At 37.1% G+C, this 20663-nt stretch overlaps 1 protein-coding gene across 2 annotated transcripts in view; it reads left to right on the top strand.

Annotated features, from left to right (window-relative positions):
- Positions 1 to 20395, top strand: part of LOC108290565 (T-cell receptor-associated transmembrane adapter 1) — a 31670-nt gene extending 11275 nt beyond the window's left edge. For both annotated transcript variants that reach the window (XM_017510412.2, XM_037732016.1), the window contains 4 exons: positions 5685 to 5721; positions 13551 to 13612; positions 15926 to 16014; positions 18614 to 20395. In XM_017510412.2, coding sequence (XP_017365901.1) covers positions 5685 to 5721; positions 13551 to 13612; positions 15926 to 16014; positions 18614 to 18871 — 446 coding nt within the window. In that variant the 3' untranslated portion in view covers positions 18872 to 20395. The remainder of the gene's footprint in view (positions 1 to 5684; positions 5722 to 13550; positions 13613 to 15925; positions 16015 to 18613) is intronic.
- Positions 20396 to 20663: the final 268 nt, after the last annotated feature.

The following is a 20663-nucleotide window of genomic DNA, read 5'->3' as shown; positions in this document are numbered from 1 at the left end:
CTCCTGGTTTCAGGCAATTCTCCTGCCTCAGCCTCCTGAGTAGCTGGGATTACAGGCATGTGCCACCATGCCCAGCTAATTTTTTGTATTTTTAGTAGAGACGAGGTTTCACCATGTTGACCAGGATGGTCTCGATCTCTTGACCTCGTGATCCACCCGCCTCGGCCTCCCAAAGTGCTGGGATTACAGGCTTGAGCCACCGCGCCCGGCCTCCCTCAATTGTTTTTAGTAGCATACCTTTGAAGTAGATCTGATGTAAATTAGAACTCTGCCTTCAATATTTAGGTGGGAGATCTTCTACAAGTAACATAATTTCTCTGAGTTTCAGTTTCTTTATCCACAACATGGAAAATACCATCTAGGCCATAGGGTTCCTGTAAGAATTACACAGACACACACACACACACGCACGCACACATCTTTGCATAGTGCTGGGGACTTAGTAGGTCAGTCCTAGATCTGGTACAGCCCATCACCATACCTGGAGGTCCTGTCGCTCCCTTCCCTCTTTCCACAAATAATTATTAAGGATCTACCATGGCTGCATGTCATCCCATTTAATGTTCACGTCTGTTACTCTGGTGAACATTGGTTTCTCTGGCTACTTTGCTGCTCCCACCTGAATCACCATCCCTGTGCCCCTCTAAGTCCTCTCCAGCTCCAGCTTCACTTCCCTCATCTCTATCTTATTTAACCAATCTGTACAATACTTTGAGCTCTAGCACTAACTGTTGTGCTCAGGTAAGTCATTCAGGTCCATTTCAGAGAGTTCTCTGTAGAGTTTCATGGAATTGGTTCTAAACATTCGCTCATCACAAAAGTTTTTATTTGAGCAGTAATGTGCCCTCCTTAGGTGGAGCACATACTGGGACATGCACTTTATTGGTGTGCAGTTGATATATCCTTCAATGCTAAGAATGTGCTTTGTCTTATCCCACCTCCACCCTTTCTGCCCCAACTTCTCCTAACATCTTTTCCCAAGTATTAGAAAAAGCTCTGCCATTCTTTCCATCCCACATGAACAAATAGAACTATCTTTCTTTTTAACCCAGAGATTTCAGATATATTGCAGAACTGCTGAGCGAACAGTTCAATTCCTTCCCGGTCCTCCTGAAGATGCCTTCCTGCTTTATTTCTCTTAGATAAACAAACTATAATAAAAGATTCTATTGTATCGGCCAACTTTTCTGCCACTTGGGCTGTGAATGCAATGCCCCAGTATCTGGCCTCATGTAACTTTTTATGTTTGCATCTTTGTATTACTCTTTGTGGCTAAGAAACTTGCAAGATCTGACTCCACCTTGGTTAGTCAGTGAATAAGTTTTGCTGGTGTAATAAATAGCGTTCAAAAGATAATCTCCATTTCAGCAACAATACGGTATCTGCACATTCAATCAGATAGACCAGATAAGCCTCCCCTTGATGTTTTCTGTAGCAGCTAGGTAGAAGCTTTGAAATGGAGTTCTCTCATTCTCCCTGAAATAAATCCTTCATTTTTATGTGAATCTTTGTTCAAATCTGTTCTTTAAGAGGATTATATTTATTTCTGATAGGAATGCATTGACTATTTCCTTCTTTAAATTCAAAATCTTTGTTCAACTCTTCCTCTCTGGTTTGGAAAGAATAAACAAGCGTATTATTTTGGTCATACATCAAAATCCTATCAGCAGAAAATTATGGCATCTTCACACTGAACGTGTATCAGAAAAATTTTATTATGGAGTTTAAACAATGTGCTGCTGTCTCGTGTTGTGTGGTGCATAGGAGAGTTAACACTCTAAAAAGAAAAACATAAAAGCAAACATATTTGCATCACACCCTCTCAACTACAAACCTGACCACAAGTGTTTGCACCTGAATCACAGGCGAGGATTATGAGAGTTCACCCAGTTCTTCCCATGCACAGTCTTGCACACTTAATTGCTTTACAGCAAAGCATACATTTTTTTTAAAATTTTGCTAAATGTCATTGAAATCACCAGGCAGCTTTTAAATCAAGTCATGCCACTTGTTTTTAAAAAAACTTTTGAGCCTTCATGACAGAGTAAACTTTTCAGAAGCCTGAGCTTGCTGGCTTTTATTTTTAGCTGTAACCTCTGAACTTTTTACTACTACTCATTTAAAGTGATTAGAACCTTCTTCTAGGAAGGATTTGCAAAACAAAAGTCACCCAAGTACAGATGGCTCAGCTGGAGATAATACATTTACATCCTAAATGGGGTGCCCTTGAACTTACATCCCACTTCAGGTGTTCCCTTTATCCATTACATGTTTTCTTTTTTTCCCCCACAAATTGGTTTGGTCCCTTTCCTTCCATCTAAACATCACATTATTGTGTTGTATCTTTTATATTGTTGCTTCTATTTCCTTTTTCCCACATGTCTTTTTTGTCTTATTTTTCTTTTCTTTTTCCCTACTTAGAATACATTCAGCACATTTCCATTCTATAGAGTTAGTTTTTATGTGTTATACTAGTATTCTTTAAGCACCTCCTCCTGAAAAATCCACATTATCTTTTAAAAATATTAGGGGCCAGGTGCGGTGGCTCACACCTGCAATCCCAGCACTTTGGGAGGCCGAGGCAGGTGGATCATGAGGTCAGGAGTTCAAGACCAGCCTGACCAATATGGTGGAACTCCATCTCTACTAAAAATACAAAAATTAGCCAGGCATGGTGGTGGGCACCTGTAATCCCAGCTACTGAGGAGGCTGGAGCAGGGAATTCCTTGAACTCAGGAGGCAGAGGTTGCAGTGAGCCAAGATGAGCCACTGCACTCCAACCTGGGCGACAGAGCAAGACTCCATCTAAAAAATAAAAAAATTAGTCTGTTTGGGAATTATATTTACTCCATACCTACTTTTTCTTGTTCTTATTAAGCAATGACATCCTTCACTTTTGTTTTCAATTTTTTGGCTTTTTTTCTCTTTTCTTTCAAATTAATGCTCAGTTGGTGACTGTCCTTTTTTCAAAGGTGAGATTTTAGTAATCTCATTTCAAATCAAGCATTACTTATAAATATTTTAACTTTAAAATATCATACCATCTTAATACCAGCCTATTCTCAACTAACTCTAATGAAACTTCCTGACTCAAATGAGCACAATTAAATTCTGGTTTGTTATATAATATGTATTTAGAATGTATGTATAATATTAATAACAAACTGTCATTTTAAAATGTTTTTACAGAAATTATATCATTTAGCTCTGACATGTACTCTGTGGTGTAGGCATTATTGTCCCTACTTCATGGATTGAGAACCAGAGTTTTAAAGTAATTTGCATGTTGTCACAGGGCCAATGCATGGCAAAACTGGTTCCAAATCCATGTCTTCTGATTCTTAACCCTGGATTTGTTTCATCATACATCAGGCTACCGTTTGACTAAATTCTTGTGCATCTACTTTAATTCCAGGCAAATCTGAAAAATAATTAGCGGCCTGAGTGTAAACATTTTCTTCACATAGAAGGAAATCAACATATACTTTGTATCATGCCTTATTTTTCAGTTTACAATTTCCTGGTCTATATTAACTAATTTTTCTTTATATGCTTATTGATATTATTTACATTTCTCACGGTTTTTGATTTTGCTGCACTTGTGGCTACTATGCAGTATGTTTTAGACCTCTCTAGGCTTCTCCCAGCATTTGTGTGCACTCGTATTCACCAGACTAGTATGAAAGTAGTTGAAAGGCTGGGTGCGGTGGCTCACGCCTGTAATCCCAGCACTTTGGGAGGTCGAGGCAGGCAGATCACAAGGCCAGGAGTTTGAAACCAGCCTGGCCAGAATGGCAAAACCCTGTCTCTACTAAAAATACAAAATTTAATCAGGCTTGGTGGCACATGCCTGTAATCCCAGCTACTCAGGAGGCTGAGGCAGGAGAATCACTTGAACCTGGGAGGCGGAGGTTGCAATAAGCCAAGATCGTGCCACTGCACTCCAGCCTGGGCAACAGAGGGAGACTCCAAAAAAAAAAAAAAAAGAAAGAAAGAAAGAAAGAAAGTAGTTGAAAATAACTGCATCTTTTATATGCAGTTCATGGTAGAACATTTCCTCTGGCCTGAAGTATTCCACTGACATATTTCATATGGAATATATTCATCACTTTTGGTCTCATAGCAGCTTAGTGCATATGCAATGCAAAATCTTCCCTCATTTAGTCCTTCACAGAATTCTTCCAGACACATTGACATGTGACATGTCCATTTCATCCTCCAATATGATCATTTTCATAAATTGTTCCACTAATGTTTCTTTAACAGTTAATAACCTTTCTGGAGAATAACTCAACTTTGTTGCACATAAATTTAACTAAAATAATTTTCATAGTTGTTTGGTGACTTACTCAATTATTTGAAAATGTTATTACTAGCTCCTTACTAACAGGGTATTTTTCATATATTCAAGTTGAAAGACCATCATTTGGTCATAATTGTCTCTCAGTTATTGTCAGAGTTAGATAATAGTGGTCTTTATTTTTACGTGAATAACTCTTTTGCAAGGTTTTGGGTTTTATTTAATGGCAGGTTGAAAAATAAGCCATTCAAATATAATAAGCATTGTACTGTGTATATGCATCTAGTTCAACAGCAAAGAAAATTTATTGATGAATGGATAATACAGAATTTTCCATAATATTGATGTTAAGACTCTACCCTGAATATTCCTTAATTTTTCTCAATAATTCATTATGAATCCATTGCCTCCACTAAAAAAAAAATCTCAAAACTGTATTTTTAAAGTATCTTTTGGTTTCTTATATTTAACCTAGAAGTAAACATACTTTTATTTGGCTTTGAACTACCACATTCAAGGATTAAGAGTGAGCTCCTTACTGAGATTCATCACATAGTTGTTTTTTTTTTCAATGATTTTATTGTCCTTCAACATACCTCTGGTGAGTTTTTTCCTGGTAGACCAAACAAATTTTTTTTTTTTTTAGAAGATGTCCTACTGTTTTGGATAATTTTAGAGCCTGTGTTGTAACTTTTTCCAGGTCTCTTCTTCCTAGGACCCTCATTTCTCCTTGCCACTGCTTTGTACCATGTGGATGAAATGGAGTCATGATCAGAGTAACTTCCGTAATATGATTTTTATGCCGTTACTCATGCCAAGAAATGTTAAAAGTAGATAGACAGACAGATGATAGATAGATAGACAGACAGACAGGCAGATAGAAAAAAGTCTATTGATTTTTTTTCATTTTTGGTAAGGAAGAAAAGCCTATTCAAAGCACATGAGCAAAGATAAAAACATGTGGTGTTTCATGGAACCCAGAGGCAGAAAGTACGCGATGCAGTGCAATGGACTGGCGCCACATGGGAGGCAGGAAGGAAGGTTTCAGCTCTCTCAGCTTAGTGTTTTCTGTGCATAAAACCACCATCCATCCAGGCTGTACATCGTCTCTAAGCTGTACTGGTTCCATCCTAAAAGACCAGGAAAGTTGCCTGGTTTCTCTTCAAATCGTATAAATCTTTCTTTCTTGGTAATTTGGTAAAAGGCAAATCTGATTGGCCTAAGAAGAAACCTTTAACCCTACTTCAATCAGAGGTGGCCTGATGGCCTTGGTCAAAGATATTAACTGACATTGAGGCTAAACTCCCCTCAGAACACCCTGTAGAATATTTAATGAAGGTATGTCAACATTCCTTTTAACTTGTCTATTTTGAATATCTTTCAGATAAAATGTACAGGTACTCCAATGACTACATTCCCAGGTATGTTGAGATTGAGTCATGTATCATGATTCCCAACTAATAAGTGAAAGTAACAATGCTATATTGCTTATAGATATGGCTCATGGATGTTGTACTTAGGTACAAATAAAATAAAAAGTGAGTTTTAATTATTTCTATTCTCATCTAACGATTAGAAGCTATAATATCTGTCCTAGTTATTTGCACACTGTGAGTCAGTGAGAGTTGGTTGAAGGATAAAGTGAGACTCTAACCTGGTATCTGTAGAACTCTCATTCATTTCAAAAGCAGATATCTTAGATTATGATCCAGCTTAGATACAGAATTCAAAATCTATAGCAGAAAAAAATCTGGCAATCCAATACAATTTAAGATACGTATATACATCGATATATACAGGGAGGCTTAGCACTCTGCTATTTGTAAAGATAATGTCAATCAGTAGGGAAATGTGATAAACAGATTCTCTGAAAGAATATGCAGTTATAGATATAACTTATTCTCTTTAATAGTTACTGAGCTAGTTGCAAATAAATTTGTATAGTAGTATACATTTTTTTAAAAAAAGCATTTATGGCATAAATTATAGTAAATAAATTTTACTTTTTTTGGATAGTATATTCTGATCCTGATGTGTCAATGTATTGGAGATTTCTGTTTTAGGAGTAAAAAAAAATTCTAAATAAAGAGAATTTCCTAGAGGGCTCTTCAAGATCTTTCTGAAATGGTAGACTGAAAGGTCTCTGAAAAACACAGAGCTTTTTTCTCACTGGGTAGAATAAGATTATAAGCCTTTCTGGTCTTTTTTTTTTTTTTTTTTTTTTTTTTTTTTTTTTTTTTTTTTNTTTGAGACAGAGTTTTGCTCTTGTTACCCAGGCTGGAGTGCAATGGCAAGATCTCGGCTCACCGCAACCTCCGCCTCCTGGGTTCAAGCAATGCTCCTGCCTCAGCCTCCTGAGTAGCTGGGACTACAGGCATGCACCACCATGCCCAGCTAATTTTTTGTAGTTTTAGTAGAGATGGGGTTTCACCATGTTGACCAGGATGATCTCGATCTCTTAACCTTGTGATCCACCTACCTTGGCCTCCCAAAGTGCTGGGATTATAGGCATGAGCCACCACATCTGGCCGCCTTTTTGGTCTCTTAAAGTTTTTTTAAAAAACCAAATTCTTTTTCCATATGAAAACTTCTTGAGCAAGTATAAGATCTAGGCTACAGGCACACCCTCACACACAAAACCTTTGTTTATATGACCACTCTTAACATTGGATTCTTTAACATTAGATAATTTTCAAGTCATTAGCTTATATCAAGAGTGATTTGCTTATTGCTCTCTTTTTTAACACATAATGATGAAGAAAATCCTATATAACCACGCAATAAAAGCTAATATCTTTGATGATCTGTTTAATACTTGTAATTTGAAGGGCAATTAAGATGGAATGTAATAGAAAGTCTTGTGTAATAGAAAGTCTTGATCATTGAACTAAATTAGGTTGGTGGTTTGGGGATTAGGATGGGAGGAATGAGAGGAAAAATTGCTAAGATAGCTGCCTCGAAGCAGTCAGGCTCTTAGCTGTAGAGCAAATGTAAGAAAGAGGCTTTTATAACATTTATTCACTCAATAAATATTCACTTAACAAACAGGCACTGTGCTAGACAATTGCAAAATATGTTTGCTGAATACCAATCCCAAGGAACGATGTAAGATAGCAAAGATCGTTACTATGCCAACTACCAAGAAGAGGCGTCCGAGCACTTCAGCCCGCTCTATCTTGGGCTGTACATTTACTACTTGCCTGAGTCTGATGAGAGAAATCACACAAAGAATGAGTTACATAAAGTGAGTTTATTACCGACAGATACGCAGCAAAGGACAACCAACGTCTAAGATTCATTAGGAGCTAATTCCCCACGGCTCAGGAAAGCTGCCCAAGGTGGACAGAAACTCATCTTCCTGTTCCCCACCTGCCCTGCAGCTGAAGGACCCCAGAAAGCAGCCCACCTTTGGGTTTGTCCCTGAGGGGCAACATGATATGCTGGGCTAACGCACTGAAGGATGTCCTGTTTCTGTGAGACTGGAATAAAGCCTACGCTGTTCCGGCCAGTTCTTCTTTATCCCTGAATGTTGCATTTCCAGCACATTCTACAGTTATTCTTAAAAATTACAAGTGAGAAAGAAAGTACTCGTTGGTGCAAAGTCACCCAGAGAACTGTCCTTCAACAACAAAGATACAAAGATGGAAAGGCAAAAATCTTTCCCTTAAGGATTTATAATCTATTGTCTATTGTAACAAATCTCTAGTTAGCCAAAATTTGAATATACAGTGCAGATTTTTTTTCTGTAAAAAAGGATTGATATTTTAATCTTTAATCTGCAAGTGTATGTATATAGTTTATATTTTGTCTATTTCTCTTGATTATGTGGTTTGGGAACCAAAAATCACTTTTGTAAAGGGGCATGGAAGCTTCACAAACAAATAAGCAAACTAAAAACTATCTCAATCCATTAAACATTAAAACAGAGCAAGTGAAAATAAGGTCTAGGTTTCATAGGCAGGGCTTGCATTACTGATGCCTCTTCAGTTCCAACATGGTTTGTGGCCCGACAGATAGGAAGTAAACTTCCATCACACTGAGTTCTCTGCTGCACTCTCTCCCCACTCCTATTCAATACTGGCTTATGCTGGAAGGGAAGGAAATTGCTTCTCTCCTCTTATTTCTGTGTTCCCAAATCCCTGCCCTTCCTGCAACAGTAGGTCAGAAACATGATCACTTTAAGGAGAACACAGCATCTAAATCTAACAGAACGTCAAATGCACACTTTCTGGTATTTATCCTTGGGTCACTTTATTTTTCATTTAAAACAGAATTCTTGTCTTTTGGTTTGTGTTAGGAGGATAATACTGTGAGACTATCATGGATTTGAGATCCAGGCAATTCTAGATTTTAAACAGACTTGCAATTAGTAGATTCGTAGTCTTGGGGAAATGAGCATTGGTGAACTTTGCTTTTATCATTTCAAGAATAAGGCTTATAATATAAAATGTTATTTACAGAGCGAAATTGGTTAAAAAGCTACTGCTTTATTGAATAAAAACCAATGTCTCTGAAAATTCCTGCCCACTTGCAGTATGTTCACACCCTAATTCAAGAAAGCAGCTCGGGTTTACAATTACATTAACCTTATCATGACTCCTCAGTTTTCAGAGTCTCTCTCAAAAAGCTTAGGATACATTTCCAGCAGCTTTTCATGAACTGCTTCTGGGAGACACTGGAGGTGCTTTAATCATAAAACATTCATTCAGCTCAGCCATTCTACTTTTGGGTCATTTCTTGAATTTCTGGAGCTCTGCAGGGTGAGGATCTTCCTCATTTCCCTTCTTTGCTAACTATGCACCTAAATGTAACTACGGCCCTGTGCAGATCTTTAGTCTCATCTGTCCTCTTGACCTGTTCTCAAGGTTGAGAATCCTTATGAAAACACAACTCTTGGGTCCCCTTCCCTGACATCCCAGACTTCCAAGTGGCTATGCAGGTGAGGCCTTCACTAGACCCAGTGCCACCTGTGTAAATGTAGAGACACTTTGTCTCTACATCTTCCAACCTCCTGTTTGTTTTAATGTACAAATAATCATAACCCAAGCCCCAACCCTGTATAACTGCAAGAAATCTCATCCATTTCCTAAGTAATTCTCAGAATCTTGGGGTTCTCCAAGCCTTATTCTTGGCGGCCCCCTTGTCACCTCTAGCTCTGTCACTGCTCTTGGAGTCCCTGTCATTTTAGAAATCTTCATGCTGGCTGTTCTTTCTGGTATTCTTTCTGCCAAACTTTGAGAAAAGACCCTTTTGAAGTGATCTACAGCACAGGCAATGTGTGCTCATTGTTCTTAATAGACTTTACAAAGAAATGAGCATATGAGAGAGGCACCTGAACACTGATCAACAGAATGAGAAAATTAATGTTAGATATCATGGCTCTGGGCATCCATTAACCATCACTTCACAGAAGACATTGCTGGATTCACTTCTCAGCGTCAGTCACACGAAATATTGCTAAGATTTAAACTCTTCCTCTGAATCAGGGCTCTCCATCTGGTGCCCTCCTATGTCAAGTTCAAGACATCTACCCCCATATCACAGCCGTGCTAGAGAAAGGGAAAATGTAATAAGCATATATGCATCACTCTAGCAACTTTTCCTTTTTTCTTCTACATTGTTACTTTTTCTATCCCTTTATATCATTCCCACCAATATATAAACAGACTCTACTGTTTATACCTTTAAAAAACCAACCACATCCTTGAAGCTTGATTGCCTTACAGCCACCTCTCCATTGCTCTTTTCTCTTTTACAATAAAACTTGAAAGGTCCATCTATATTCTGTCCATATTTGCTGGCTTTTCTTCCTCTTTTGCTCTTATTTCTTGAACCTACTCTATTCCATATATCCTCACTAATGCACTGACTCTGCTCTCGTCAAGGTTACCATGATCAAACCTCCGTTTCATCTTGCTGGGTCCCACTGCAGCATTTGACACCCCGACACTGTCTACTTGAAACGTTTGATCCTCTGGGCTCTGAGCCACCTCCCTCTTTGCTTTTCCTCTTCTCTTACCAGCAGCCACTTCTCCTTTGCTGGTTTCTGAATCTTAAACATCAGAGCGCCCAGGGACCCATTCCATAAATAATGTCGTATTTTTCAGGGCTTTAAACATTTACATGCCCACAGAGCCCAAACTTACATCTTTGCCTATTCAGAGTAACAACTGTGAAGCAAATCGGGTTAGCGATTATGAAAACCAATTTCTGATAGATCCCGAAACTTGCCCTTTCTTATATCTGGCAACTTCTCAGATCCTTAAAATAGATTTATTTAATTTTGTAAGAATGTCTTTCGATTTTATTTGGATGTTGGAATCCTGCATTTGTATCCTAGAACTTGAGAGCTGAACAGAACAATAGAAATCAACTAGTTTAATATTCTCATTCTTTAAGTAAGACAATCTAAACTTAGAGAATTTAAGTCCAAGGTGATCAAATAGAAGTAATTTTTTAAAATTTAAATTTAGTTATTTAAATGGACTTGGATCACAAACTACTTGAGGAACTTTTAAAAGATCTAATCAAATCATAAATGTAAATAAAAATGTAAAAAATAGGAACTAGAAAAAATATAAATGAAAGCACAAAATCTGGACCATAGTAATAAATTAACACATTTTTCTTAACTTTGGAGTGTCGGTAAATGTACTTATTGGTTAGAGAATCATTTCAGGTATGTTCAGAACAATGGAGAGTCTGATATGGCTCAAAACTCAGAAGTGCACTCACCTCTCAGATATGAGTTCAATTATTAATTTATTTTTAAATGTAATTAATCATCCACATAAAACACTGCCAAACATTTGCTCCTGAGGTTTATTACATATTTACAATAGGCTGGAGATATTTGGTATCGCCAAGAATATATTTTTAAATTTGTTTGTTAGGCGATTGGTCCTGAATAATAGTTTATTTGAGACGATTAATCATTTGAGATGGGTCTGTAGACATGAGCACTGCATTATAAATCACATGTTATTTTCATTCATAGGGAATGAAACTATTCATTTTTTAGAAGTGATTTATCATTTGCAAGTTGTATCTGCCATCTATGTGGGCTAGGAAAATGGATGGATTGTCTTATTAAAAATTCTTCACCTTTTGCTATTATATTCTTGGCATGGAGAAAAATCATGAGCAGGGACTACTTGGTATCCCAACATTAACTATATTGAATTATCATATGGAAAGAAAGGTTACAGATGGGTTCCTTTGTTATCAGATAAGTGAAGTGTATGCCCTTTTTTTTTTTTAAGAATACCCACTTAGTATTTACATATAGCGTGTCTTTTTTCAGTAGCATGGGGAGTAATTCATGTGTTATGCCTTGAGTTAAGAGTCCTTTTTCTTTTTCTTTTGATGCAATTCCCTCCAGCTCTCAGTGACATGTAATCTCAAAGTTAAAGCAGTTGGTACTGTTTTATGAAATGCCACTCTTACCACCTGATAAGTTTCCCAGTTCCCAGACTATCATTGTGAAATCTGGTCACTAGGGCCATCCTGACTCGTAGGATGACATTGGTAGAATGACGGTCTGGTGACAATGGTAGGATGTACACTGTAATCCTAACAGCATTACTCACATGAGGCTGGAAGGAACTTCAATCAGCTAGCAAGAGCAAAGAGCTGTGTATTCTTGTCAGTTCTCTTGACTTTGGGGTGGAACAGACATAGAACTGTGGTCGCTGTACAGTCTCCGGACTGTTTCCCTACAGCCTTTGAATTATATCACCCTCTGAATAGCTTCTTCATGATGTGGACTGAGCACAGGGCTTTATGACCAAACTTGCTGTATAATCCTAGCATTGCTGATTCTTCAAGGATCTAAAACCAGAAATACCATTTGACCCAGCAATCCCATTACCGGGTATATAACCAAAGAATTATAAATCATTCTACTATGAAGATACATGCACACATATGTTCATTGCAGCACTGTTCACCATAGCAAAGACTTGGAACCAACCCAAATGCCCATCAATGATAGACTGGATAAGGAAAATGTGGTACATATACACCATGAAATACCACGCAGCCATAAAAAAGATGAGTTCCTGTCCTTTGTAGAGACATGGATGACACTGGAAACCATCATCATCAGCAAACAGGAACAGAAAACCAAACACTGCATGTTTTCACTCATAAATGAGAGTCGAACAATGAGAACACATGGACACAGGAAGGGGAACATCACATAGTAGGGCCTGTTGTGGGGTGAAATTCCTAATGTAGATGACGGGTTGATGGGTACAGCAAACCACCATGGTATGTGTATACCTGTGTAACAAACCTTCATGTTCTGCACATGTATCTCAGAATTTAAAGTACAATAATAATAAAAAAAGAAAACCTAGCACTTCCAGTTACTGACTGTATCTCTGACAATGTCATTAACCTCTATGAGTTGCAAATACATTATATTCACAAGACAGATAAAAATGGGCATCTCATATTATTGTCTTGAGGGCTCAATGAGCACTGGCATAGAGAAAAGTTTTCATAATTGGTAAGTTATTGCTGATATTTGAGATAAGCCTAGGGAAGATAAATTAATCTAGCCGAATCTCAGGATTTTCCTGTGTAAAGCAGGGAACAAAACTACTACTTTTGGAGATTTTCTTCATGGGTTTTTGATGTAATGTCTATAAAACACATAACCCAGCATCTGGACATATTAGGTGATCAATCATTTTATCAGATCTCCTAACTTCAGTCTGTAATGCTTAGAAAACATGGTTTTAAGAGACTGTTTGGACTGATATTCTTGGTGGGTAAAGAGCCTGTACGTTGTACAATGAAAAGCATGGATTACCTGGGTTCTAATTCCAGCTGTGCTTTTTACTAGTCTAGTAAATTGAGCAAGTTATATAGCCTCTCTGTGCCTCAGATTCATTATCTATATAAAGGGGATGATATAGTACCTATGTTGGAATTGAGAGAATTAAATGAACAAACATGAAATATATTTGAGGTAGCACCTAATACACTGTACTATTGAATAAGTATTTGCTGTCATTATTCCCTGTAAGGTCCAAAAACCAACTTTTTAAATTTACACAAACACATGTACACATACATACATGCATGCATGTTCTCACTCGCATGAGAACACTTCTACCATGGTTGGTTAAGGCTAACCAAGAACAGGCAATAGTTCACTCAATATTGAATTTAGCTGAGAAATTAGTTATGAATTATGTGAAAAGTGGAATCTAATCAGGTAAATTACTTTTCCTTGTTACAGGGATGATGAGTATTATATTGAAGACACACCAATTTATGGTAACTTAGATGATATGATTTCAGGTAAGTTTTCCATAAATTACATTTATAAAAAAATAAAGTAATCCCACTTGGTTTAAAAAAATAACTTAAGTGGCATTTAAAAAAATCACAATCAGCCGGGCGCAGTGGCTCACGCCTGTAATCCCAGCACTTTGAAAGGCCGAGGCGGGTGGATCACGAGGTCAAGAGATCGAGACCATCCTGGTCAACATGGTGAAACCCCGTCTCTACTCAAACTACAAAAAATTAGCTGGGTATGGTGGCGCATGTCTGTAGTCCCAGCTACTCAGGAGGCTGAGGCAGGAGAATTGCCTGAACCCAGGAGGCGGAGGTTGCGGTGAGCCGAGATCGCGCCATTGCACTCCAGCCTGGGTAACGAGAGCGAAACTCCGTCTCAAAAAAAAAAAAATCACAATCACACTTAGATATCCAGTGGTAGCCATCAATTCAGGTACGTTCAGTATGTTAATTAGTCTCTATTTCCAAAGCTGCATATTGTAAGTTGTATTACAACAGCCTCTCTGAATCAACATCCTGTTTTTCTATATTCTCTTCATTTCACTTTAGTAGTGATGAGAATACAGGAAGACTATTACCATGAATTTTGACACACATCAAATGCTATGAAATAAAGCTATTTTTAGACCAGAAAGTGGTCCACAGAAGCAGTGCTTTGTGCTTGGTAAACAAAAGCAAATGTGTAGTGAATAACAGAACAATGAACAGTTTATTTGGTTTCCCATGTTTTAAATAGAGAATGTAGGGCTGAAATGATGGTAGGCGGGAGAAAGAGGAACTAAATTGATGCTGAGTGGTTTATATATTTATTTTGTTCTTAAGTGCTCTTCAATTCCCAGAATCCCTTATCACTGGTATCATCCCAGACACCTAAAAATAAAACACCCCTAAATTTCTCAAAACAGATAACCTTGGTCTGATCCTAGAGTTCTGATGATAGAAACTGCCACCCTTTGCCTGCAAGTACTCATTCAATACATCAGAGAGAACTAGGGTTAATTACTGTTGAACTCCAAGTTTTGAACACAGAGACATCCAGTAATATCCTAAATTGATCTAAATATCTATATATTACAACAGTATAGAAATGTGAGAATCACATAAAGCTAGAAATGTGAGAATTTTCTTTTATATGATTTAATAATTTATTTTTATCTTTTCTTTCATTGTAGAGTGTCCTCTAGCGCTCTAAAGAATCAAAAATTATTTTTTGGAAACATATCCCCATTTCACTTCGCAAAATCATGTTGGCCATCTGTAATATTCAACTACTCAAATTCTTGTGTATTCTGGTGGCTCCAAACCCATCATACCCGTAACTTCCATACTTAAGTAAGCCCAGGTACCACTTGCACAGATTCTGATTTAGCAGGTCCAGGCTAAGGCTTCGGAATCTGCTACTTAACATCCCAGGTGATTTTGATGCAGATTTTCCATGGAACATGATTTGAGAAACACCACTCTACATACCCTTTTCCTGTTGCTTTTCAGAAAGGGCTCAATGATTATTAAGTTGCTTTGGTTATAGTAAATATATCTTTTTCTCTCTGAGGGTCAAAGTGGTACAGTCCACACTTCTGTCAAGTTACTGGCCATCCTATGAGTCACTATTTCTCTTTCTTCCTTTTAAATGGACCTATCTGGCGGAAGGCAGGTGTGAATGATTCAAAAGATATGGCCCTGCAGGATTAAATGAGCGCAGATCTGCTGGCTGTTGGACACTAAACAAAACCCCCAAATACTAAAGGACCAGCATGGTGCAGCCCCAGACCCTTATGCAGTCTGGCTGAGACGTCCCGTCATTGATTGATGGTACAAGTTATAATCTAAAGCCTCTTTTTCAAAATTAGGATGCTGGACTTAAAATGCCTCTGAGTAAAACTCCTCACGTAAGGAATAAATTTCAAAATTGTCATCACTGATGTACGTGCAGTGTGCTTTGTGCCACCATGCACAATTTGCCGTCCATCTAAATGGAGAATACAGGCAATCCCTTAACCTGTGGGATCTCTGTAACATCCACATGGTAGTTTAAGACTGTCGTGTCCTACAATGGTGTAAGAAAATTCATGACTGACTTCTTATGCCAAGGACTTATCTTTTTCTTACTAATCCTGTAGCTCAAAAGACTTCACGGCCTGATCTGCAGGTCACAGTTTGGTCTTCCTTACCTCTTTCTATCTGCACCAAAGAGGCCAGTTAAGTGATTCTTGGGCAGTTTACATTTACAGCCAAATGTTGTTTGGATCATATGTTTTTATTCATACTAGATTTTTAAATTTTCTACTGTGAATTACAATCTTTTTAACTCCCAAGAACCAATGGATGAAAATTGCTATGAACAAATGAAAGCCCGACCAGAGAAATCTGTAAATGAGATGCAAGAAGCTACCCCATCTGCACAGGTGAGTTTTGTTTTCTGTTTCCACATTTGCATATTTCAAGAGCCTAATAGCAGTACATTATGATACACATCTGAAATAGCCTGTTCGAAATTTTGCCATCAATCAGGTGTCAAGTTCTAGGACCTGAGCTCTAATTCAGAGGCATATAAACAGAACTCAAACCATATTCAAAGAGTCAGAATTGTACACAATCACAAAGGCTATAGGTTTTAAGGGAATAATGAAATTATTCCTAAGTAATCTATTAAGTTTTTCCTCTGATTGAAAATTTTGTGTGTGTGTCACAGAGATAAATATAGAAGTTGACACATGGATAATGCTCACAAGACCTAAATGTCAGGAATTCAAAAGACAGAGCTGGGGTAGAGAGAGGGAGACCTTAGAGAGTTAATCAGAAAACCTAATAATAAAGTGAGCTCACAAATCCTAGAAAATTTGAGAAATACAAGTGTGAGCTTGCTCCTCTTCTCTTTCTGTCCAAATCTCTAATCTTTTCTTCCTATATCAGAAGCATCCTTTCTTCTTTCCAAAGCCAATGCTCTTATTCATGATCTTGACTGTTTCTCCTAACTCTTTTAGGATCTTGTACTTTCAAGTATTTCATTTTTCTCGTTTCCATTTTTTTAATGACTCAATACTATTTGCCTAACAATATGCAAAAATCCCTCCAGTATTTAAAAAAAAAAAAAAAAAAAAAAACTTACATCAACCTGTTTTTCTTTCTAATTTCTAAACTGATTCTTAGCTTCTTCCTCTATTGCTTGGATTTCTTTCGATAGATACACATTCCTTTACCCTGACTATGTGTTTTCCACTCATGCACTTAACTAACACCGCACTGTGGAAGTCTCCATTGGCTATGAAACATACGTACAACTTGTGGTCCCTTCTTAGGACTCGCGCTGTTTAACTCTGCAGCACTCAATAAAGTTGACCAACTGTTGACCACACATACGTTATTTGGAATGCTTTCAGATATAAATGAAGAAAGCACATTGAGATTAAATTAGAAATAACTTGACAGTATATGGCAGTGGGAAGAGACTAGAACACAGATCCAGTTAGGCAGCTATTATAATTTTTCCAGAAATGAGGCTATTAAGAATAAAAAAGCTAGACAAAAAGCAAAAAACAAAACAAACAAAAAACCCAACATGGTCAGGCATGGTGGCTCACGCCTATAATCCCATCTCTTTGGGAGGCTGAGGCAGGTGGATCACCTGATGTCAGGCCTGGCCAACTTGTTGAAACCCTGTCTCTACTGAAAATTAGCTGGGCATGGTGGTGGTGGCCTATAATCCCAGCTACTCGGGAGGCTGAGACAGAATGGCTTGAACCCGGGAGGTGGAGGTTGCAATGAGCGGAGATCGTATCACTGCACTCCAGCCTGGACAACAAGAGGGAAACTCTGTCTCAAAACACACACACACACACACACACACACACACACACACACGGTATAAATAGAACCATCTTTTCTATTCGGCAGAGCATATAAGACATTTCACTCTTAGCATGAAAACAAATGCCAATGGTGAGATGCTTACTTATTCATTAGAAATGAAATGTTAATCCAAATGTTGTTTCTTCACCCTTGTCCCTGAAAATCAATACAATTTTGGCCTAGTCTTAAAGAGTAATGCTTAATACATCCATCTTTGGTTTTTTCAATGGCTGTCTTAAGTTTTATTCTACACCTTTTAATAATTACAATGCTACCTTACTTTTGGACAGCAGTTAAAGCTTCCAAATACATTATCTCTGTTTACTAACCATACCAACACTATGATGATGATTCACATTTTCTAGGCAAGAAAATTGAGGCTCAGAATCGTTTTTAAAAACCTGCCAAGGCCCCATGCTCACTGTATGGCAGAGCTGGGATTCAGTCGTAGTCTTTCCAATGCCAAATTCAAGGTCTTGCATTTAGCATGTTGTTTCCCCTAGATAACCTAGTTTCCTGTGTTTCTCATTTTAGTATTGACCCAGCTCTAGTCCAGAGAAGCCCACTGGGCCGTCTTGGATGTGAATGGACATCTCCAAGGCCAACCTAAAATGAGCTCAAAAGGGATCTGGGGAAGACAGATAAGAAAACAATAGGAAAGATAAATTTAGTTATTTACCAGATATCTATAAGTGAATATTCTTATCTTTATACTTCCAAATCTTAAAAATGTAGAAAAATTGGGAGCTGTTGTGGTACGATTAAATGACCAATTAATAGGTACATGTAAAGTAGACCTGGTTTGTTCCTATTTTAATAAACTAGAGTATTGTTACTTGGTAGGAGAAACATAGGGCCAGAACTACCTTAGGTGGAAGGTAGGACAGGTAAGAATCAACCTAAAATGTTCATGTACAGTTAGAGTACAAGAAAGAAAGAAAAATCTAGGAAAAACTTTCGTCTAAGCACTTTTTCAACTCAACAATGTTGGTTGACTATCATTTTCTGTTTTTTGTTTTTTGTACTGAGATTTGACAAAACAAGGTAGATGAGGCCCAGAAAACAAGTTACTTGGTTTTCACAGGCCATAGAAATTTCTAGAAGTCTAGTTAAAGAACAAAGTAACAATGAGAAATTTACATCCCTTTCTTTTAGGCAACCAACGAAACACAGATGTGCTACGCCTCACTTGATCACAGCATTAAGGGGAAGCGCAGGAAGCCCAGGAAACAGAATGCCCATTTGTCAGACAAGGATGGAGATGAGCAATCACATCCAACGGATGCCAGCATTTCTAAGACCACCTTAGTAGACAATTTCTCCCCAGAAAGCCAGGCAGTAGAGGAGAACATTCATGATGATCCCATTAGACTGTTTGGATTGATCCGTGCTAAAAGAGAACCTATAAACTAGCTGGACCATGATCTAGCTCAATGATTTGCCTCCTGCTGAAGACGGTTGCTAAGAAAACAAGACCCACAGAGGACACAGAAGGACTTGGCAGCGGGATGATGGCCTGATTATCTGTTGATGAGATGGTGGCTTACCCCTTATTCAGAGCTTACACTTATACATGCCAAATGTAATGTCATGAAAACCAGTATTTCAAATAACTTAAAAAATGCTTCACTACTAAAATGTAAAAACTTAATGTGCTCATCTCAGCAACACATATGCTAAAAATTAATAAAATCCAGTTTGAAAATTGAGCCTGATAACAAAATTACAAATTCACAATACCTAATATTTAGGGAAATAAAAAAAATTTAGGCATGAATATATTCTGGAACACATTAGGAGAAAAAGCCAATGAGTTTTTTTTTTTTAATTCGCCTTTCTCACCAATGGGAAACACCCCATAATTGAAAGAAATTTCTGATTGAAAGGTATAAGAAATATTAAAATGCATTAATTACTAAGAGAAGTAATGTAATCTTTTTACAAGGTATTCTTCCCAAAGATAGCTTTACTATTTCAAAAATTGTCAAATTAATGCATGCTCTTGCAACAAAGAAATATCAAAAAGAGTTGAGAAATTCTACTAGTCAGAGACAATCACTTTGAGAAACTTACTATATATCCTTCTAAATATTTTTGAGATGCTTATGTGTATACATCAGTTTTTTTTTTTTAAACCAAAAACCTGGTTTATTTTGTACACATTACTTAAACTTTCCTCACTTAACAATATATTGTGGATTTATTTTCACTGTTATATTTAACTATATATAAATATACATCACAATTTTAATGTCTGCATAGCACCCCACTGATAAACAAATCAGAGTTTATTTAAATAATTCTAATGACTTTTAAAAACAATTTATTGATACAAAAAGCAAGGTTGAGATGACAATGTTTCTTTCAGTAATTAAAAAAACCATTGCTTCACTATCTTCTCACTTTGTTTCCGATGAAACATCTACTGTAATGTTTGTCTTTCTCCTTATGTGTGATATACATTATTTTTCTGATTAAGATTTTTCTTATTACTGGTTCTAATTTGATTGTAATGTGCCAAGGTATGGTTATTTTTCAAGTGTCTTGTGTTTGGAATTTGTTGAGCTTCTTAGATCTATATATTTATAGTTTTTATCAAATTTGGGGGAAAATGACCAATATTTTTTTCTGTGATCCTTCTTATTTTCAAGTTTTTCCATTACTTGCAGATGGTCCCACATTTTACTTATCTGTTTATTTCACTCTTTTTTGTATTTCATTTTAGATAGTTTTTCTTGCTATGTCTTCAAGTCTGTGAATCTTTTCTTCTAAATCATCTAATCTGCCATAATCCTAGACAGGACTTTTTAATCTCAGATAACTTAGTTTTTATTTCTATAAATTTAGTGTGGGTCTTTTGTCCCCCATCTTTCATGTCTCTAACATACTTAATCTCTCCTCTAACTTCTTCAATGGATGAATACAATGCTAACAATTGTTTTAATGCTTTTTAAAATATACGAATTCTATCATCTGTCACTCTGAGTTTCAACTGATTTATTTTTCTCATTGTGGGTTATATTTTTCTGTCTCTTTAAATGCCTTATGATTTTTGATTGGGCAGAAAACATCGTAAATTTTCCTTTGATTGGACATGCATATCTTGGTATTCCCATAAATGTTTTTGAGCTATGTTTTTAGCTAGTTACATAGCTAACTGAAAACCATCAAGTTACTTGAACACAATTTGATCATTTAGAATCTT

Source organism: Cebus imitator, unplaced genomic scaffold (assembly GCF_001604975.1).
Source record: "Cebus imitator isolate Cc_AM_T3 unplaced genomic scaffold, Cebus_imitator-1.0 Scaffold439, whole genome shotgun sequence".
In the NCBI taxonomy this organism is placed as follows: domain Eukaryota; kingdom Metazoa; phylum Chordata; class Mammalia; order Primates; family Cebidae; genus Cebus; species Cebus imitator.
Note: the sequence above shows the minus strand (reverse complement) of the source record. Positions and strands in the feature narration are given on the sequence as shown.